Below are 22,851 nucleotides of genomic sequence, written 5' to 3'. Positions count from 1 at the left end.
CCTCTCTTTTTAACCCTTTGAGCCTGAAAACTACAGGGGAGAGCCTGGGGAGCTGTCTTCCAGCTGCACTGTGAAGAGAAAATGGCGCCAGTGTGCTGAGGGAGATAGCTCCGCCCCTTTTTTGCGGACCTTTCTCCCGCTTTTTTATGGATTCTGGCAGGGGTATTTATCACATATATAGCCTCTGGGGCTATATATTGTGATTATTTTGCCAGCCAAGGTGTTTATATTGCCCTCAGGGCGCCCCCCCCCAGCACCCATCAGTGATCGGAGTGTGAGGTGTACATGAGGAGCAATGGCGCACAGCTGCAGTGCTGTGCGCTACCTTGGTGAAGACTGAAGTCTTCTGCCGCCGATTTTCCGGACCATCTTCATGCTTCTGGCTCTGTAAGGGGGACGGCGGCGTGGCTCCGGGAACGAACACCAAGGACGGGTCCTGCGGTCGATCCCTCTGGAGCGAATGGTGTCCAGTAGCCTAAGAAGCCCAAGCTAGCTGCAAGCAGGTAGGTTCGCTTCTTCTCCCCTTAGTCCCTCGTTGCAGTGAGCCTGTTGCCAGCAGGTCTCACTGTAAAATAAAAAACCTAAAATATACTTTCTTTCTAGGAGCTCAGGAGAACCCCTAGTGTGCATCCAGCTCGGCCGGGCACAGAAATCTAACTGAGGTCTGGAGGAGGGGCATAGAGGGAGGAGCCAGTGCACACCAGATAGTACCTAATCTTTCTTTTAGAGTGCCCAGTCTCCTGCGGAGCCCGTCTATTCCCCATGGTCCTTACGGAGTTCCCAGCATCCACTAGGACGTCAGAGAAAAGTCCTTTACATTTACATCTAAAATCACTTAAATACCAGTATAGGAGAACTAATGAGGGAGAACACTGGACAAACCTGAGATTACTGTTCTGTGAATGGATGGAAACAGTGAAAAGCCCTTGGTTGAGTGATAAAGAGCTTTCAATGCGTTATAAATAAAGCTCTTAACATTTAGTTGTAGAGTAGCTGACATGGGTAAGATTAAAAAAAATATATATTTCGTGTAAAGTTTAAAAAAAAAAAAAAGTGCCATTCAAGAAAGTTACAGTGCAATATCACACTGCACTAATAAACATTCTCACATAACCATGTAAAACTTACCAGAACTGTCGCAAGTCTGGTTTCTTTGTCAGACTTTGGCTTTTTATGCAGATGCTCAATATCTCTGAGTGAAAGCAATTCCCCTCTACAAGAAATATAAGTCAGTATGAGAAACAAGGCTACTACGGAAATTTACTTTTACACAGAATATTGTAACATAGTACAGGTATGACAAAATCTACAGAAAAAGAATAATTAGAAAATAGTATTGATACAGAAATCAAAGTCTCAATATAAGAATGATGTGTGAACTACTCCAAAAGGATGTTGAATAAAATATTATCCTACAGTAAAACACTGAACATTTGGCAACAAAATCTATTGTTATGTCTATTGATGCCAGGATGGAAGAGATCTGGGCAGTAGAACCACACCCATCTTCAGAGACCTCACAGCTTTCTGTAGTAAATGGATGTTGTCTGGTGATCACAAGACAATAACTACTAAGGGGGCACATCATTTTAAAGACAAAACTTTCCTCTTTCATATGACGATATCCTAGAATTTCTTGTAGCCAGGAAGGTCGTTGGAAAACACGACATACAGCCTGGGCTTCTTAATGTTTTCTGAATTTGGCGTTATATTATAACATGGGGCTACATAATTTTAATAAGAATTGGGCTGCCCTGTTTCATTTGAGGGTACTTCTGAATTAATTGAAGGCTGCACTTCTTAATTATTTCTGCAATAAAGGGGTATTCTTTGGTCACCCCTAAAAAAAACACCTACTTTGTACAAAGGGTCAGACCCCTGCGTCTGTGGTTGCCAGAATAGGGGAGGTAGAGCATTTTTAATGTCCTCACCCCACTGCTTGGCTTTTTAGAGTTCCCTGTAGTGTATTGGTCTGGGGAGGTGGGCTTAATGATCTCAAACATCCACCCCCTTAGCCAGCTTCCAGTCAGTGGCAAGCATTGGTAGGATAACTTTTCACCCCTATCATCTCTTGCAATGCTGAAAATGAGTGCCACTTGTCCTTGGCATTGAAGGGGTTAATGATATAGAATTAAGTTTCAAAATTGTTTAAACACTTATCAGCACTACATCTAATGCCAAAGTGGTAGGTAACTCACATGAATCAAGTGTTCAGCTCCTGAAGCTGAACAAACAAATCGGAAGTGTAAAACAACACAACCTTATAGCTCTTATGCACATTGCTCTCACATGGTCCATTCCAATTCAATGTTTCCATACAAATGTTCATATTTCATGTAATACCAATCTTTTTTCTTTGCACATCACAGCACATTGCAGACGTCTGAGATCAAACAACTACTGCAGTAGGTTCTAACGTAATATTGTAAACATTCTTAAAAACAACATGGACTACAACACAAATATAGGAATAAAACGATTACAAATTAACAAGTATAGATTAGATGGGCCAAGTAGTTTATCAACTGTAGGCCTTCATAGAAACAAATTCTTTATTGCTGAAGATAATACGGACCTACTCTCTTCATCACTGTCTATTTCAATATTTTTTCTCTTCTCCGCTTTACCAGGTGCAGAATTCACTTCTTTGGCAATCTGTGCAATACGGATTTTCTTGAACTCTTCTTGGGTGAGAAGTCTGCTTGCACTAACAGCTACAGCCTTGGCCTTTCGCTCCTCTTCTGGCATTGCTTGAATCTTTTCTGACTGTAAAACAATAAGTATTAAGCTTAACATTTGTAGTTTATGAAGTTGCGACAAATTATCCACTGGGGGCTATTGTTTGCGTTACTACATGTCCTCTATCGTACATCTGGGGAACACTGTGTAAACCATAACATGTGGGTTTAGAGGTGTGACTATATCAGTTGGCACTAAAGAATCAGAAAAGACACTCTGTCCCCCTCTAACTTCTTCCACTTCCATTAGTTCTCAGTTTGCACATTTAGAAAAGCCGTATGGAGGAAGGAAAACAAAAACAAGAAAGGGCAACGGCCCAAAAAGAAAAAGTAAACTAGGATTTACCGGTAGGTAATTAAAAATAAGAATTTACTTACCGATAATTCTATTTCTCGTAGTCCGTAGTGGATGCTGGGAACTCCGTAAGGACCATGGGGAATAGCGGCTCCGCAGGAGACTGGGCACAAAAGTAAAAGCTTTAGGACTACCTGGTGTGCACTGGCTCCTCCCCCTATGACCCTCCTCCAAGCCTCAGTTAGGATACTGTGCCCGGACGAGCGTACACAATAAGGAAGGATATTGAATCCCGGGTAAGACTCATACCAGCCACACCAATCACACCGTACAACCTGTGATCTGAACCCAGTTAACAGCATGATAACAGAGGAGCCTCTGAAAAGATGGCTCACAACAATAATAACCCGATTTTTGTAACAATAACTATGTACAAGTATAGCAGACAATCTGCACTTGGGATGGGCGCCCAGCATCCACTACGGACTACGAGAAATAGAATTATCGGTAAGTAAATTCTTATTTTCTCTGACGTCCTAGTGGATGCTGGGAACTCCGTAAGGACCATGGGGATTATACCAAAGCTCCCAAACGGGCGGGAGAGTGTAGAATTTAGCAAACGTGTTTGCCCCTGACCAAGTAGCTGCTCGGCAAAGTTGTAAAGCCGAGACCCCTCGGGCAGCCGCCCAAGATGAGCCCACCTTCCTTGTGGAATGGGCTTTTACAGATTTTGGCTGTGGCAGGCCTGCCACAGAATGTGCAAGCTGAATTGTACTACAAATCCAACGAGCAATAGTCTGCTTAGAAGCAGGAGCACCCAGCTTGTTGGGTGCATACAGGATAAACAGCGAGTCAGATTTTCTGACTCCAGCCGTCCTGGAAACATATATTTTCAGGGCCCTGACTACGTCCAGCAACTTGGAGTCCTCCAAGTCCCTAGTAGCCGCAGGTACCACAATAGGCTGGTTCAAGTGAAACGCTGAAACCACCTTAGGGAGAAATTGAGGACGAGTCCTCAATTCCGCCCTGTCTGAATGGAAGATCAGATAAGGGCTTTTACAGGATAAAGCCCGCCAATTCTGACACGCGCCTGGCCGAGGCCAGGGCCAACAACATGACCACTTTCCATGTGAGATATTTTAACTCCACAGATTCAAGTGGTTCAAACCAATGTGACTTTAGGAACCCCAAAACTACATTGAGATCCCAAGGTGCCACTGGAGGCACAAAAGGAGGCTGTATATGCAGTACCCCTTTTACAAACGTCTGAACTTCAGGAACTGAAGCTAGATCTTTCTGGAAGAAAATCGACAGGGCCGAAATTTGAACCTTAATGGACCCCAATTTTAGGCCCATAGACACTCCTGTTTTCAGGAATTGCAGGAATCGACCTAGTTGAAAATTCCTCCATCGGGGCCTTACTGGCCTCGCACCCCGCAACATATTTTCACCAAATGCGGTGATAATGCTTTGCGGTTACATCCTTCCTGGCTTGATCAGGGTAGGGATGACTTCATCCGGAATGCCTTTTTCCTTCAGGATCCGGCGTTCAACCGCCCTGCCGTCAAACGCAGCCGCGGTAAGTCTTGGAATAGACAGGGTCCTTGCTGGAGCAGGTCCCTTCTTAGAGGTAGAGGCCACGGGTCCTCCGTGAGCATCTCACGAAGTTCCGGGTACCAAGTCCTTCTTGGCCAATCCGGAGCCACGAGTATAGTTCTTACTCCCCTCCGTCTTCTAATTCTCAGTACTTTTGGTATGAGAGGAAGAGGAGGGAACACATACACTGACTGGTACACCCACGGTGTTACCAGAGCGTCCACAGCTATTGCCTGAGGGTCCCTTGACCTGGCGCAATACCTGTCCAATTTTTTGTTTAGGCGGGACGCCATCTTGTCCACCTTTGGTTTTTCCCAATGGTTTACAATCATGTGGAAGACTTCTGGGTGAAGTCCCCACTCTCCCGGGTGGAGGTCGTGCCTGCTGAGGAAGTCTGCTTCCCAGTTGTCCACTCCCGGAATGAACACTGCTGACAGTGCTATCACATGATTTTCCGCCCAGCGAAAAATCCTTGCAGCTTTTGCCATTGCCCTCCTGCTTCTTGTGCCGCCCTGTCTGTTTACGTGGGCGACTGCCGTGATGTTGTCCGACTGGATCAGCACCGGCTGACCTTGAAGCAGAGGTCTTGCTTGGCTTAGGGCATTGTAAATGGCCCTTAGCTCCAAAATATTTATGTGAAGTGATGTCTCCAGGCTTGACCACAAGCCCTGGAAATTTCTTCCCTGTGTGACTGCTCTCCAGCCTCGCAGGCTGGCATCCGTCGTCACCAGGACCCAGTCCTGAATGCCGAATCTGCGGCCCTCTAAAAGATGAGCACTCTGCAACCACCACAGGAGAGACACCCTTGTCTTTGGTGACAGGGTTATCCGCTGATGCATCTGAAGATGCGATCCGGACCATTTGTCCAGCAGGTCCCACTGGAAAGTTCTTGCGTGGAATCTGCCGAATGGAATTGCTTCGTAGGAAGCCACCATTTTTGCCAGGACCCTTGTGCACTGATGCACTGACACTTGGCCTGGTTTTAGGAGGTTTCTGACTAGTTCGGATAACTCCCTGGCTTTCTCCTCCGGGAGAAAACACCTTTTTCTGGACTGTGTCCAGGATCATCCCTAGGAATAGAAGGCGTGTCATCAGGATTAGCTGCGATTTTGGAATATTGAGAATCCAACCGTGCTACCGCAGCACTATCTGAGATAGTGCTGCCCCGACTTCCAACTGTTCCCTGGATCTTGCCCTTATCAGGAGATCGTCCAAGTAAGGGATAACTAAAAACTCCCTTCTTTCGAAGGAGTATCATCATTTCGGCCATTACCTTGGTAAAGACCCGTGGTGCCGTGGACAATCCAAACGGCAGCGTCTGAAACTGATAGTGACAGTTCTGTACCACAAACCTGAGGTACCCTTGGAGAAGGGTAAATTGGGACATGTAGGTAAGCATCTTTGATGTCCAGAGAGACCATATAGTCCCCTTCTTCCAGGTTTGCAATCACTGCTCTGAGTGACTCCATCTTGAATTTGAACCTTTGTATGTAAGTGTTCAAGGATTTTAGATTTAAAATTGGTCTCACCGAGCCGTCCGGCTTCGGTACCACCAATAGTGTGGAATAGTACCCCTTTCCCTGTTGCAGGAGGGGTACCTTGATTATCACCTGCTGGGAATACAGCCTGTGAATGGCTTGCAATACTGTCTCCCTGTCTGAGGGAGACGTCGGTAAAGCAGACTTTATGAAACGGCGAGGGGAAGACGTCTCGAATTTCTTGAGACGGGCCCCCACCGTGCCTGAGACCGCTTGTAAAGCCCCAGCGTCATGCTGAGGACTTTGCGGAGGCGGGAGAGGGCTTTTGTGGGAATTGGCTGTTTGCTGCAGCCTTTTTCCTCTCCCTCTGCCATGGGGCAGAAATGAGGCGCCTTTTGCCCGCTTTATGGGGCCGAAAGGACTGCGCCTGATAATACGGCGTCTTCTTAGGTTGAGAAGCTACCTGGGGTAAAAATGTGGATTTTCCAGCCGTTTCCGTGGCCACCAGGTCTGTTAGACCTACCCCAAATAACTCTTCCCTTTTATAAGGCGATACTTCCATATGCCTTTTGGGATAAGCATCACCTGACCACTGTCTTGTCCATAACCTTCTTCTGGCAGAAATGGACAGCGCACTTACTCTTGATGCCAGTCGGCAAATATCCCTCTGTGCATCACGCATATATAGAAATGCATCTTTTAAATGCTCTATAGTTAGTAATATACTGTCCCTATCTAGGGTATCAATATTGTCAGTCAGGGAATCCGACCAAGCCACCCCAGCTCTGCACATCCAGGCTGAGGCGATTGCTGGTCGCAGTATCACACCCGTGTGAGTGTATATACATTTTAGGATATTTTACTGCTTTCTGTCAGTAGGTTCCTTAAGGGCGGCCGTATCCGGGGACGGTAGTGCCACCTGTTTAGACAAGCGTGTGAGCGCTTTATTCACCCTAAAGGGTGTTTCCCAACGTGCCCTATCCGCTGGCGGGAAGGGGTATGATGCCAATAACTTTTTTATCGGGGGAAACCCACGCATCATCACACACTTCATTTAATTCCTCAGATGCAGGAAAAACTACAGGCAGTTTTTTCTCACCCAACATAATACCCTTTTTAGTGGTACTGGTATTATCAGAAATGTGTAAAAACATTTTCCATAGCCTCAATCATATAACGTGTGGCCCTACTGGAAGTCACATTCGTCTCTTAATCGTCGACACTGGAGTCAGTATCCGTGTCGGCGTCTGTATCTGCCATCTGCGGTAACGGGCGTTTTAGAGCCCCAGATGGCTTTTGAGACACCTGGACAGGCACAGACTGAGTCGCCGGCCGTCTCATGTCATCAATCTTTTGTAAAGAGCTGACACTGTCACATAATTCCTTCCATAAGCTCATCCACTCAGGTGTCGACTCCCTAGGGGGTGACATCTCTGTTACAGGCAATTGCTCCGCCTCCACCTCATTTTCCTCCTCATACATGTCGACACAACGTACCGACACACAGCACACACACAGGGAATGCTCTGATAGAGGACAGGACCCCACTAGCCCTTTGGGGAGACAGAGGGAGAGTATGCCAGCACACACCAGAGCGCTATATATATATATATATATATATATATATACACAGGGATAACCTTATATAAGTGTTTTTCCCCTTATAGCTGCTGTATTGTTATACTGCGCCTAATTAGTGCCCCCCTCTCTTTTTTAACCCCTTTCTGTAGTGTAGTAACTGCAGGGGAGAGCCAGGGAGCTTCCCTCCAACGGATCTGTGAGAGAAAATGGCGCCAGTGTGCTGAGGAGATAGGCTCCGCCCCCTTCTCGGCGGCCTTTTCTCCCGTTTTTCTGTGGAATCTGGCAGGGGTTAAAATACACGCATATAGCCCTGGGGGTTATATGTGGTGTATTTATGCCAGCCAAGGTGTTTTACATTGCTGCTCAGGGCGCCCCCCCCTAGCGCCCTGCACCCTCAGTGACCGGAGTGTGAAGTGTGCCTGAGTAACAATGGCGCACAGCTGCAGTGCTGTGCGCTACCTTGTTGAAGACTGATGTCTTCTGCCGCCGATTTTTCCGGACCTTTTCTTGCTTCTGGCTCTGTAAGGGGGCCGGCGGCGCGGCTCCGGGACCGAGCTCCGAGGCTGGGCCTGTGTTCGATCCCTCTGGAGCTAATGGTGTCCAGTAGCCTAAGAAGCCCAATCCACTCTGCACGCAGGTGAGTTCGCTTCTTCTCCCCTTAGTCCCTCGATGCAGTGAGCCTGTTGCCAGCAGGTCTCACTGAAAATAAAAAACCTAAAACTAAACTTTTCACTAAGAAGCTCAGGAGAGCCCCTAGTGTGCACCCTTCTCGGCCGGGCACAAAAATCTAACTGAGGCTTGGAGGAGGGTCATAGGGGGAGGAGCCAGTGCACACCAGGTAGTCCTAAAGCTTTTACTTTTGTGCCCAGTCTCCTGCGGAGCCGCTATTCCCCATGGTCCTTACGGAGTTCCCAGCATCCACTAGGACGTCAGAGAAATCCTATTTTCTCTCACGTCCTAGAGGACGCTGGGGTTCACATTAGTACCATGGGGATGTACCAAAGCTCCCAGAACGGGAGAGAGAGTGCGGAGGCTCCTGCAGAACTGATTGGCTTCTGAGGACCTGAAGTTTGGTCAAAGTATTGAACTTTTAGATCTTTGCAAATGTGTTCGACCCAGACCAAGTAGCCACTCTGCAAAGCTGTAAAGCCAAGACACCCCGGGCAGCCGTCCAGGAAGAACCCACCTTATGAGTAGAGTGGGCCTTAACAGACGTAGGACACTGCAATCCTGCTGTAGAATACGCATACTGGATAGTGAACCTAATCCAGCGAGAGATCATCTGCTTAGAAGCAGGACACCTAAGTTTCTTGGGATCATACAGGACAAACAGAAGGGTAGATGTATTAACCTGGAGAAGGAATAAGGAAGTGATAAACCAGTGATAAAGCAGTGTTAAATGCAAGGTGATAATGCACCAGCCAATCAGCTCCTAACTGTTAATTTATATATGGGAGCTGATTGGCTGGTGTGGTATCACCTTGCATTTATCACTGGTTTATCACTTCCTTATGCCTTCTCCAGGTTAATACATCTGCCCCATTGTCCGATTTTCTGTGACGAGCAGTCCTCTTCACATAGATTTTCAGAGCCCTTACAACATCCAAGGACTTTGATGAAACTGAGAAGTCATTAGCAACTGGCACCACAAAAAAGATTGGTTGATATGAAATGCCGACACAACCTTCGGAAGGAACTGCAAACGTGTCCGGAGCTCAGCTCTATCTTCATGGAAGATCAAGTATGGGCTTTTACATGACAAAGCCCCCCAACTCAGACACACATCTAGCAGAAGCCAAGGCCAACAAAGTGACCGCCTTCCAAGTTAGAAACTTGACCTCAAGCTCTTGTAGAGGCTCAAACCAGTCCGACTGGAGCAACTGCAACACCACGTTAAGATCCCAGGGCGCCGTAGGTGGCACAAAGGGAGGTTGGATGTGCAGAACTCCCTTCAAAAAAGTCTGAACCTCAGGGAGGGCAGCCAACTGTTTCTGGAAGAAAATGGATAGGGCAGAAATCTGGACCTTTACGGATTCCAACCTCAGGCCCATATCCACACCTGCTTGCAGGAAGAGTAGAAAACGTCCCAGCTGAAACTCCACCGTAGGAAATTTCTTGGAATCACACCAAGATACATACTTTTTCCAAACGCGATGGTAATGTTTAGCTGTTACTCCTTTCCTAGCCTTCATCAGGGTAGGAATGACTTTGTTCAGTATGCCCTTCCGAGCTAGTATCTGGCGTTCAACTTCCATGCCGTCAAACGTAGCCGTGGTAAGTCTTGATAAGCAAACGGCCCCTGCCCTCATGAAGATGAAGAGGCCTCGGCGCTTCTAGCAGTAGATCCAGAAGATCCGCATACCAAGCCCTTCTTGGCCAGTCCGGAGCAATGAGGATTGCCTGAACTCTTGTTCTCCTTAGGAGTTTTAGAACTCTTGGAATGAGTGGAAGTGGAGGAAACACGTACACCGACTGGAACACCCATGGAGTCACTAGAGCGTCCACCGCCACTGCTTGCGGGTCCCTCGACCTGGAACAATATCGCCGAAGCTTCTTGTTGAGACGAGAGGCCATCATGTCTATTTTTGGGTACAAACCCAAAGATGTTACCTCCTTTGAACACCTCCGGATGGAGACCCCACTCTCTTGGATGGAGATCGTGTCTGCTGAGGAAGTCGGCTTCCCAGTTGTCTACTCCCGGAATTAAGATTGCCGACAGCGCCAACGCATGTTTTTTCGCCCAGAGGATGTACCTGTTACCTCTGACATTGCAGCTCTGCTCTTCATCCCACCCTGTCAGTTTATTTAAGCCACTGTCGTTACATTGTCCGACTGCACTTGAATGGCCCGATTTCTCAGAAGATGGGCCGCTTGGAGACCATTGTAGACGGCTCTTAGTTCCAGAATGTTTAATCGGCAGGCCGGCTTCCAGACTTGACCACGTTCCTTGGAAGGTTTCCCCTTGAGTGACTGTGCCCCAGCCTCGGAGACTTGCATCCGTGGTTAGAAGTATCCAGTCATGAATCCTGAACCTGCGGCCCTCCAGAAGGTGAGGTAATTGCAGAGACCAGAGGAGTGAGATCCTGGCCTTTGGCAACAGACGTATTCTCTGGTGCATGTGTAGATGAGATCCCAACAATTTGTCCAGGAGATCCAGTTGGAAGGACCGAGCATGAAATCTCCCGTACTGCAGAGCCTCGTATGAGGCCACCATCTTCCCCAGAAGGCGAATGCACTGATGAACCGACACCCGGGCTGGCTTCAGGACATCCCGGACCATTGTTTGTATCACCAACGCTTCTTCCTCTGGAAGAAACACCCTCTGCACTTCCGTGTCGAGCATCATTCCCAGAATTGACAAACTCTGGGTTGGTTTCAAATGTGATTTTGAAAGATTCAGGATCCAACCATGTTCCCTGAGAAGCTGGGTCATGAGAGCTATGGACTGTAACAGCCTCTCCTTGGACGATGCCTTTATCAGCAGATCGTCCAGATATGGAATTATGTTCAACCCTGTTTGCGGAGGAGAACCATCATTTTCCGCCATCACCTTGGTGAATACCCTCGGTGCTGTGGAGATGCCAAATGGTAGGGCCTGGAATTGAAAATGACAGTCAAACAGCGCAAATCGGAGATAAGCTTGATGCAGCGGCCAAATCGGAATGTGTAGATAAGCATCCTTGATATCCGGGGATACCAGGAATTCCCCCTCCTCCAGACCTGATATCACCGCCCTTAGAGACTCCATTTTGAACTTGAACTCCCTCAGAAAGGGGTTTAGTGATTTTAAGTTCAGAATGGGCCTGACCGAACCACGAAAAGGTTCGAATAGTAACCCTTGTTTTGCATCTGGGGAGGCACTGGTACAATAACCTGTGCCTCCACCAACTTCTGGACGGCTCCCTGTAGGATAGCCCTGTCTGCTGGCTAAGCTGGCAAGCCTGATTTGAAGAACCGGTGAGGAGGGAGATCTTGAAATTCCAACCGGTACCCCTGGGACACAATATCGTGTACCCAGGGATCCAGGCCGAACGACACCCAGACGTGACTGAAATGTCTGAGTCTCGCCCGCAGCGGCCCTACCTCCAGGCTGCACGGTCCACCGTCATGCTGAGGAGTTTGGCGTACCTGAAGCAGGCTTCTGTTCCTGGGAACCAGCAGCAGCAGATTTCTTGGATTTTGATCGACCTCCTCTAAAGAAGGTGTTGGACGGTTTGGCCTTTTTTGTTTTAGCAACCCGAAAGAACTGTGATGTAGCTGAAGAAAGGTTTCTTCGTAGCAGGTGCAGCTGAGGGAAGAAAAGGTGACTTACCCGCTGTATCCGTGGAGATCCATGCATCCAACGCTTCCCCAAAGAGAGCCTGACCTGTGTAGGGTAGGGTTCCCTCACATCTCCTGGATTCCGTGTCGGCAGACCACTGGTACAGCCAAAGTCCCCTACGAGCTGAGACAGACATGGAAGATATCCGTGCAGCCATGGAACTCAGGTCTTTCATGGATTCCACCATAAATCCCGCAGAATCCTGAATGTTACGTAAAAACAACTCAACAACACTTTTATCCATTGTATCCATATCCTCAAGTAACGTGCCTGACCACTTTACTATAGCTTTGGAAATCCATGCACAGGCAGTTGTGGGACGTAGAATCGCCCCTGAAGCCGTGTATATGGATTTGAGCGTAGTATCAATTTAGCGATCAGCCGGCTCCTTTAAGGCGGTAGACCCTGGAACAGGTAAAACCACCTTTTTCGAGAATCTGGATACAGACACGTTCACTATGGGTGGGTTTTCTAATTTTTTTTCCTATGCTCCTCAGGGAATGGGAAAGCAACCAGAACCCTTCTAGGGATCTGGAATTTTTTCTCCGGGTTTTTGGACGCAGGGAAGGTTAGTGAGGCTTTCTTATTGTCAGTGAAGTAAGCCTCCTCAACCTGCTCAGGTTTTGTATCAGCAATATATAACACATCCCTAATAGCCTCTATCATCAACTGCACCCCTTTAGCAAGAGATGCGGCCCCACTGAGCACGTCCCCATTACTGTCTGCAGTGTCAGACTCGGGATCCGTGTCATCTTGCATAATCTGGGCAAGAGCACGTTTGTGGGAACCTACAGTGGGGGACCCTGAGGTAACAGAACTGGACCAAACTGCCATAGAGTTCTATAAAACCTGAGTTGCAGATTCATTCTGTGAAACCCTAGTAGAAATCTGAGAAACCATAGATTTGATAGAGGATAACCATGCAGGCTCCCCTGCTGGAATCTGTGCAAAACCAGTGCTATCCTGATTACATGGAATGATCCTGTGAGGACATATCCTCCGCAGCATATGACACAGTGTCCCTGGACATATCTAAAGGAGACCACCAAACACTCCACACACACACACACACACACACACACACACACACACACACAGGTGAGGGCAGACAGAGATCCCCCCCCCCCCCCCCCCAAGAATGGCAAGAGAGAGAGAGACACAGAGATTGGAGCCAACCCACACACAGCGCTTTTACCAAAGGGAGACCCCTTGTCAGCGCTGACTGTGCACCTTAACAGGATACACAGTCATATTGCAGCCTCCACCCCCCCCTTTCTACAACCCCCTGGTACCATTTACAGATAGCTGGAGTTGCTGTGGTGGGACCTTCTTTCCTGGTCAGCGCTGTGCAGGCAGGAAAATAAGAATTTACTTACCGATAATTCTATTTCTCGTAGTCCGTAGTGGATGCTGGGGACTCCGTCAGGACCATGGGGATAGCGGCTCCGCAGGAGACAGGGCACAAAAGTAAAAGCTTTAGGATCAGGTGGTGTGCACTGGCTCCTCCCCCTATGACCCTCCTCCAAGCCTCAGTTAGGATACTGTGCCCGGACGAGCGTACACAATAAGGAAGGATTTTGAATCCCGGGTAAGACTCATACCAGCCACACCAATCACACTGTACAACCTGTGATCTGAACCCAGTTAACAGCATGATAACAGCGGAGCCTCTGAAAAGATGGCTCATAACAATAATAACCCGATTTTTGTAACAATAACTATGTACAAGTATTGCAGACAATCCGCACTTGGAATGGGCGCCCAGCATCCACTACGGACTACGAGAAATATAATTATCGGTAAGTAAATTCTTATTTTCTCTGACGTCCTAAGTGGATGCTGGGGACTCCGTCAGGACCATGGGGATTATACCAAAGCTCCCAAACGGGCGGGAGAGTGCGGATGACTCTGCAGCACCGAATGAGAGAACTCCAGGTCCTCCTCAGCCAGGGTGTGCCCCTGACCAAGTAGCATCTCGGCAAAGTTGTAAAGCCGAGACCCCTCGGGCAGCCGCCCAAGATGAGCCCACCTTCCTTGTGGAATGGGCATTTACATATTTTGGCTGTGGCAGGCCTGCCACAGAATGTGCAAGCTGAATTGTACTACACATCCAACTAGCAATCGTCTGCTTAGAAGCAAGAGCACCCAGTTTTTTGGGTGCCTACAGGATAACAGCAAGTCAGTTTTCCTGACTCCAGCCGTCCTGGAAACCTATATTTTCAGGGCCCTGACAACATCTAGCAACTTGGAGTCCTCCAAGTCCCTAGTAGCCGCAGGTACCACAATAAGCTGGTGCAGGTGAAACGCTGACACCACCTTAGGGAGAAACTGGGGACGAGTCCGCAGCTCTGCCCTGTCCGAATGGACAATCAGATATGGGCTTTGTGAGACAAAGCCGCCAATTCTGACACTCGCCTGGCCGAAGCCAGGGCCAACAGCATGGTCACTTTTCATGTGAGATATTTCAAATCCACAGATTTGAGCGGTTTAAACCAATGTGATTTGAGGAATCCCAGAACTACGTTGAGATCCCACAGTGCCACTGGAGGCACAAAAGGGGGTTGTATATGCAGTACTCCCTTGACAAACTTCTGGACTTCAGGAACTGAAGCCAATTCTTTCTGGAAGAAAATTGACAGGGCCGAAATTTGAACCTTAATGGACCCCAATTTGAGGCCCATAGACACTCCTGTTTGCAGGAAATGCAGGAATCGACAGAGTTGAAATTTCTTCGTGGGGCCTTCCTGGCCTCACACCACGCAACATATTTTCGCCACATGTGGTGATAATGTTGTGCGGTCACCTCCTTCCTGGCTTTGACCAGGGTAGGAATGACCTCTTCCGGAATGCCTTTTTCCCTTAGGATCCGGCGTTCCACCGCCATGCAGTCAAACGCAGCCGCGGTAAGTCTTGGAACAGACATGGTACTTGCTGAAGCAAGTCCCTTCTTAGCGGCAGAGGCCATGAGTCCTCTGTGAGCATTTCTTGAAGTTCCGGGTACCAAGTCCTTCTTGGCCAATCCGGAGCCACGAGTATAGTTCTTACTCCTCTACGTCTTATAATTCTCAGTACCTTGGGTATGAGAAGCAGAGGAGGGAACACATACACCGACTGGTACACCCACGGTGTTACCAGAACGTCCACAGCTATTGCCTGAGGGTCTCTTGACCTGGCGCAATACCTGTCCAGTTTTTTGTTCAGGCGGGACGCCATCATGTCCACCTTTGGTCTTTCCCAACGGTTCACAATCATGTGGAAGACTTCCAGATGAAGTCCCCACTCTCCCGGGTGGAGGTCGTGCCTGCTGAGGAAGTCTGCTTCCCAGTTGTCCACTCCCGGAATGAACACTGCTGACAGTGCTATCACATGATTTTCCGCCCAGCGAAGAATCCTTGCAGTTTCTGCCATTGCCCTCCTGCTTCTTGTGCCGCTCTGTCTGTTTACGTGGGCGACTGCCGTGATGTTGTCCCACTTGATCAATACCGGCTGACCTTGAAGCAGAGGTCTTGCTAAGCTTTGAGCATTGTAAATTGTCCTTAGCTCCAGTATATTTATGTGGAGAGAAGTCTCCAGACTTGATCACACTCCCTGGAAATTTTTTCCCTGTGTGACTGCTCCCCAGCCTCCGTGGTTACCAGGACCCAGTCCTGAATGCCGAATCTGCGGCCCTTTAGTAGATGAGCACTCTGCAGCCACCGCAGAAGAAACACCCTTGTCCTTGGAGACAGGGTTATCCGCTGATGCATCTGAAGATGCGATCCGGACCATTTTTCCAGCAGATCCCACTGAAAAGTTCTTGCGTGAAATCTGCCGAATGGAATCGCTTCGTAAGAAGCCACCATTTTTCCCAGGACCCTTGTGCAATGATGCACTGACACTTCCTGGTTTTAGGAGGTTCCTGACTAGCTCGGATAACTCCCTGGCTTTCTTCTCCGGGAGAAACACCCTTTTCTGGACTGTGTCCAGAATCATCCCTAGGAACAGCAGACGTGTCGTCGGAAACAGCTGCGATTTTGGAATATTTAGAATCCACCCGTGCTGTCGTAGAACTACTTGAGATAGTGCTACTCCGACCTCCAACTGTTCTCTGGACCTTGCCCTTATCAGGAGATCGTCCATTTTCTTTGAAGAAGAATCATCATTTCGGCCATTACCTTGGTAAAGACCCGGGGTGCCGTGGACAATCCAAACGGCAGCGTCTGAAACTGATAGTGACAGTTCTGTACCACGAACCTGAGGTACCCTTGGTGAGAAGGGCAAATTGGGACATGGAGGTAAGCATCCCTGATGTCCAGGGACACCATATAGTCCCCTTCTTCCTGGTTCGCTATCACTGCTCTGAGTGACTCCATCTTGATTTGAACCTTTGTATGTAAGTGTTCAAATATTTCAGATTTAGAATAGGTCTCACCGAGCCGTCTGGCTTCAGTACCACAATATAGTGTGGAATAATACCCCTTTCCTTGTTGTAGGAGGGGTACTTTGATTATCACCTGCTGGGAATACAGCTTGTGAATTGTTTCCAATACTGCCTCCCTGTCGGAGGGAGACGTTGGTAAAGCAGACTTCAGGAACCTGCGAGGGGGAGACGTCTCGAATTTCCAATCTGTACCCCTGGGATACTACTTGTAGGATCCAGGGGTCCACTTGCGAGTGAGGCCACTGCGTGCTGAAACTCTTGAGACGACCCCCCACCGCACCTGAGTCCGCTTGTACGGCCCCAGCGTCATGCTGAGGACTTGGCAGAAGCGGTGGAGGGCTTCTGTTCCTGGGAATGGGCTGCCTGCTGCAGTCTTCTTCCCTTTCCTCTATCCCTGGGCAGATATGACTGGCCTTTTGCCCGCTTGCCCTTATGGGGACGAAAGGACTGAGGCTGAAAAGACGGTGTCTTTTTCTGCTGAGATGTGACTTGGGGTAAAAAAGGTGGATTTTCCAGCTGTTGCCGTGGCCACCAGGTCCGATGGACCGACCCCAAATAACTCCTCCCCTTTATACGGCAATACTTCCATGTGCCGTTTGGAATCTGCATCACCTGACCACTGTCGTGTCCATAAACATCTTCTGGCAGATATGGACATCGCACTTACTCTTGATGCCAGAGTGCAAATATCCCTCTGTGCATCTCGCATATATAGAAATGCATCCTTTAAATGCTCTATAGTCAATAAAATACTGTCCCTGTCAAGGGTATCAATATTTTCAGTCAGGGAATCCGACCAAGCCACCCCAGCGCTGCACATCCAGGCTGAGGCGATCGCTGGTCGCAGTATAACACCAGTATGTGTGTATATACTTTTTAGGATATTTTCCAGCCTCCTATCAGTTGGCTCCTTGAGTGCGGCCGTATCTGGAGACGGTAACGCCACTTGATAAGCGTGTGAGCGTCTTATCCACCCTAAGGGGTGTTTCCCAACGCGCCCTAACTTCTGGCGGGAAAGGGTATACCGCCAATAATTTTCTATCGGGGGAAACCCACGCATCATCACACACTTCATTTAATTTATTTGATTCAGGAAAAACTACAGGTAGTTTTTTCACACCCCACATAATACCCTTTTTTGTGGTACTTGTAGTATCAGAAATATGTAACACCTCCTTCATTGCCCTTAACATGTAACGTGTGGCCCTAAAGGAAAATACGTTTGTTTCTTCACCGTCGACACTGGAGTCAGTGTCCGTGTCTGTGTCGACCGACTGAGGTAAATGGGCGTTTTAAAGCCCCTGACGGTGTTTGAGACGCCTGGACAGGTACTAATTTGTTTGCCGGCCGTCTCATGTCGTCAACCGATGCAGCGTGTTGACATTATCACGTAATTCCCTAAATACGCCATCCATTCCGGTGTCGACTCCCTAGAGAGTGACATCACCATTACAGGCAATTGCTCCGCCTCCTCACCAACATCGTCCTCATACATGTCGACACACACGTACCGACACACAGCACACACACAGGGAATGCTCTGATAGAGGACAGGACCCCACTAGCCCTTTGGGGAGACAGAGGGAGAGTTTGCCAGCACACACCAAAACGCTATAATTATACAGGGACAACCTTTATATAAGTGTTTTCCCTTATAGCATCTTAATATATAAGCATATCGCCAAATAAGTGCCCCCCCTCTCTGTTTTAACCCTGTTTCTGTAGTGCAGTGCAGGGGAGAGCCTGGGAGCCTTCCCACCAGCAGTTCTGTGAGGGAAAATGGCGCTGTGTGCTGAGGAGAATAGGCCCCGCCCCCTTTTCGGCGGGCTTCTTCTCCCGTTTTTCTGACAACCTGGCAGGGGTTAAATACATCCATATAGCCCCAGAGGCTATATGTGATGTATTTTTAGCCAGTATAGGTACTTTCATTGCTGCCCAGGGCGCCCCCCCCAGCGCCCTGCACCCTCAGTGACCGTTGGTGTGAAGTGTGCTGAGAGCAATGGCGCACAGCTGCAGTGCTGTGCGCTACCTCATGAAGACTGAGAAGTCTTCAGCCGCCGATTTCTGGACCTCTTCTCTCTTCAGCATCTGCAAGGGGGTCGGCGGCGCGGCTCCGGTGACCCATCCAGGCTGTACCTGTGATCGTCCCTCTGGAGCTAGTGTCCAGTAGCCTAAGAAGCCAATCCATCCTGCACGCAGGTGAGTTCACTTCTTCTCCCCTAAGTCCCTCGTTGCAGTGAGCCTGTTGCCAGCAGGACTCACTGAAAATAAAAAACCTAATAAAACTTTTACTCTAAGCAGCTCTTTAGGAGAGCCACCTAGATTGCACCCTTCTCGGCCGGGCACAAAAACCTAACTGAGGCTTGGAGGAGGGTCATAGGGGGAGGAGCCAGTGCACACCACCTGATCCTAAAGCTTTTACTTTTGTGCCCTGTCTCCTGCGGAGCCGCTATCCCCATGGTCCTGACGGAGTCCCCAGCATCCACTTAGGACGTCAGAGAAAATGGCGCTGAACGCTGCTGGGTCCGCTCTGGCCTGAGGATCTAGTGCTGGCTGAGATCCTGGGACCCCGACAGGCTTCTGGACCAGTGTAGGGTGTAGCGCTGGCTCAGGGCGCCCCTCACAGCTCCGCACCATGTGCCGCTGAGCCATCCCCAGAGCGCAGTTAATACTGTGCTCCTACCCTGTTGCCGCCATCTTCACACCGACCCCCTGCTTGCAAGGGGGGTCGGTTTCTCACTCACCAGCGATTCTTCAACTCTTCAAGGGGGTGGCGGCATGCTGCTGGGGCGAGCGGTCCTCTGTGGTGGTGAATGATCAGACCCCTCTGGAGCTCAGTGTTCAGTCAGCGGAGACAGTGGCTCAGACCCCGCAGGGCGGACACTGCTCCCCCCTCAGTCCCTCGCTGCAGGGAGGCTGTTGCCAGCAGCCTCCCTGTAAAACAAAAACTCTAAAACATTTTACTAGGAAAACTCAGGAGAGCTCCCCTTGCTGTGACCGCCTCCTCCGGTCACATTTTCCAAACCGAGTCTGGTAGGAGGGGCATAGAGTGAGGAGCCAGCCCACACTCTCAAACTCCTAGTGGACCCGTCTATACCCTATGGTACTAATGTGGACTCCAAGATCCTCTAGGGCGTAAGAGAAATAGGGAGAGAGAGAATAAGAAAAGTCCAAGAAGAAATGTGTGGATCTGCTGTCTACGTTAGACAGAGGTACGTGATCCTCCGTCAGAAAACAGAGGCACACCTTCCTGATTCGTAGAGGAGAGTACACTGAATAAGTGCAGATGAAGATGATAAAGCATATAACAGAATCTTCATCTCACAATTCTATAATAATTTGATAATTTGTGCCATGTGCCCGAGACAAAAGTCTACATATAGTAAACAAAAATGAAAACCGCGTATTGGAAAGATGACGGATGCCTGTGGACAATCAAAAGTAGAACAAGATATACCTTCATCACAGTGACTGTTTATATCATATGCCAAAATAAGGAAAATTGGTATATCAGTAAATATGAAAAATCCACAATACACCAAATATTTTACAGACAAATTAAGATTGTATAGGTACATGTAGTTTGACATACTAAACTTCATTTGCCCAGATGAAGGAAGATGCATTGTACTTGAGCATCTAGCAGAGCATCCCCTGAGACGGGATGAGGGAGGACTTAGCCCAGATGATTAGCCAACCGAGACATGAAGGAATGTTATGGTCACCTGAAGATGAGGGTTGAGAACCTCCAGAGAGTGTGCAAGGAGGAGGTTGTTTGGGTAAGGGAGTATTCTGATTCCCTGACAATGAAGCTGAGCAGCCATTACTGCTATGAGTTTGGTAAATACCCTCTGGGCCGTGGAAATGCCGAAGGGCAGGGCCTGAAACTGGAAACTGCGATAGAGAATAGCAAATCGGATGTACTGCTGATGAGAGGGCGCTATAGGTAGATGTAGGTAAGCGTCCTGTATATCCAGTGAAACCATAGCCAAGACAAGGGAGCGGAGGGGTTCCATGTGAAACCTGGGCACTTGGAGATATTTTTTCAGTAATTTGAGATCGACTATGGGCCGATGAGACCCATTGGGTTTCTGAATAAAAAGATGGTTCAATAGAACGACTTGCTCTGTTGAGATATGGGGACAGAGATTATCACGCCTGAGTGTAGTAATGTGTGAATAACCACCCTTAGATCCTTTGCTTTGTTGAGGTCTGTCGGAGGACTGGTATGAAAATAATGTCTGGGAGGACTCCTCAGGAAGGAGAGGGCGTATCTGTGGGAGACCACTTCCTGCACCCATGTGTCCGTTATGACCTGATGCTAAGAATGGTCGAATTGAAGTCTGCCTCCCAGGCTGAGGGTTTATCCTCAGGCTTGGTGGTTGGGCGCCTAGCAGCCCAGGCCTGTTTAGTTTTAGGTTTAGTGGAATGTGACAATCTAGGGAAGGTTTGACCACTGGCCTTGCCCTGAGGATAAAAGGACCGAAAGTCTGAGGTCATGCAAGTAGTTTTAGATGCTGCCAGTTTAGTGACAATTTTGTCCAGTTCGGGGCCAAAATAGGAATTTAATACCCACCAGTAATTCCTTTTCTCTTAGTCCGTACGGGATACTGGGATGGTCTTAGTACCATGGGGCATAGATGGGGTCCTTTGGAGCCATAGCACTTCAAAAAATCTTCAGTGTGCTGGCTCCTGCCATCTATGCCCCTCCTGCAAACTCAGTCTAGGAAAACTGTGCCCGAGGAGACGGACATACTTTGAGAGGAGGAAAATAGATCCGAAAAAGTGGTGAGCTAACGAGCCAATACACAACATAACAAGGAGGATAGCCACGCTAACCACAACTTGAAACTAGGGACAGCAACAGCAGACCCAACCAGGAAACACAAGAATAACGCTTGCAGGAATAGACGAAGCACAGAGGCGGGCACCCAGTATCCCTTACGGACTAGGAGAAAAGGAATTACCGGTAGGTATTAAATTCCTATGTTCTCTAACGTCCTAGGGGATACTGGGATGGTCTTAGTACCATGGGGATGTCCCAAAGCTCCCAGACCGGGTGGGAGAGTGCTGATATCTCTGCAACACCGAGCGACCAAATTGAAGGTCCTCAGTAGCCAAGGTATCGAATTAGTAAAATTTTACAAAAAAGTGCTCGAACCAGACCAAGTAGCTGCTTGGCACAACTGCAAAGCAGAGACACCACGGGCAGCCGCCCAGAAAGAACCCACTGACCATGTGGAGTGGGCCTGAATAGAAGTCGGCAGGGGCAAGGCTGCCGAAGAGTAAGCATTTTGGATCTGGAACCAAAGATCAAATGACTGCTTTGAAGAAGGATGTCCAATCTTGGTAGCATCATAGAGAACAAAAAGGGAATCAGATTTCCAGTGATGAGCAGTTCGCTTGACATAAATCCTCAAAGCTCGAACCACAGCCAAGGATTTTGAGGAAACGGGCGTGTCAGACAACACAGGAACTACAATCGGTTGGTTGATGTGAAATGCAGGCACCACTTTAGGCAGAAACAGCTGGCAAGTCCTGAGCTCCGCTCTATCCTCGTGAAACACCAGGTAAGGGCTCTTGCAGGATAAGGCCCCCAATTCCGAGATAGGCCTTGCTGTGGCCAAGGTCAACATGACAGTCTTCCAAGTCAAATATACCCGTTGCAAAGGTTCAAAACATTCTGACTACAGAAAGGTCAGGACCAAATTGAGATCCCACGGTGCCGTGGGAGGCACAAAGGGCAGATGAACACGAAGGACACATTTTAGGAATGTCTAGACCTCCGGAATAACAGCCAACTGTTTTTGGAAGAAAATAGACAAAGCAGAGATCTGAACATTAATGAAGCCTAAACGAAGGCCCATATCCACACCTGCTTGCAGGAAAATCAAGAACCTACCCAGATGAAAATCTACAGTGGAGTACTTTCGACCGCCACACCAGGAGACATACTTCTTCCAGATGCGGTGGTAATAGTTAGATGTGACCACCTTCAGAGCCTGGACCACAGTAGAGATAACTTTAGAAGGAAGCCCTCTCTGATCTATTATCTCCCTTTAAACCGCCATGCCGTCAAACGTAGCCACTAAGTCTGGATAGACGAACGGTCCTTGCAGAAGAAGATCCTTTTGAAGTGGCAGAGGCCAGGGCTCTTTGATTGACATGGCCAGGAGGTCCACATACCAGGCCAGGCGAGGCCAATCAGAATTGCCTGAACACTTTCCCTTTTAAGTCTCTCTAGGGCCTTGGAAATGAGAGGAATTGGAGAGAACAGATAGACTAACTGCTTAAATCCACAGTGTCATCAGAACGTCCACCGCTGCAGCCTGTGTATCCCTTGTCCGGGAGCAGTAGCGCCTCAGCTTCTTGTTGAGACGAGAAGCCATCAAGTCGATCAGGGGGCAGCCCCGCCGTTTGAC

General features: G+C 48.6%; 1 protein-coding gene across 1 annotated transcript in view; it reads right to left on the bottom strand.

Moving 5' to 3' along the window:
- Window positions 1–22,851, bottom strand: part of SDAD1 (SDA1 domain containing 1) — a 221,128-nt gene that overhangs the window by 29,231 nt on the left and 169,046 nt on the right. Inside the window, exons 19-20 of the mRNA XM_063919903.1 lie at window positions 2,576–2,766; window positions 1,129–1,213 (exon numbers count right to left, since the gene is read on the bottom strand). Coding sequence (XP_063775973.1) covers window positions 1,129–1,213; window positions 2,576–2,766 — 276 coding nt within the window. The remainder of the gene's footprint in view (window positions 1–1,128; window positions 1,214–2,575; window positions 2,767–22,851) is intronic.

The sequence above is a fragment of the Pseudophryne corroboree genome, chromosome 1 (assembly GCF_028390025.1).
Source record: "Pseudophryne corroboree isolate aPseCor3 chromosome 1, aPseCor3.hap2, whole genome shotgun sequence".
NCBI lineage: Eukaryota > Metazoa > Chordata > Amphibia > Anura > Myobatrachidae > Pseudophryne > Pseudophryne corroboree.
This window is presented reverse-complemented; position numbering and strand designations above follow the sequence as displayed.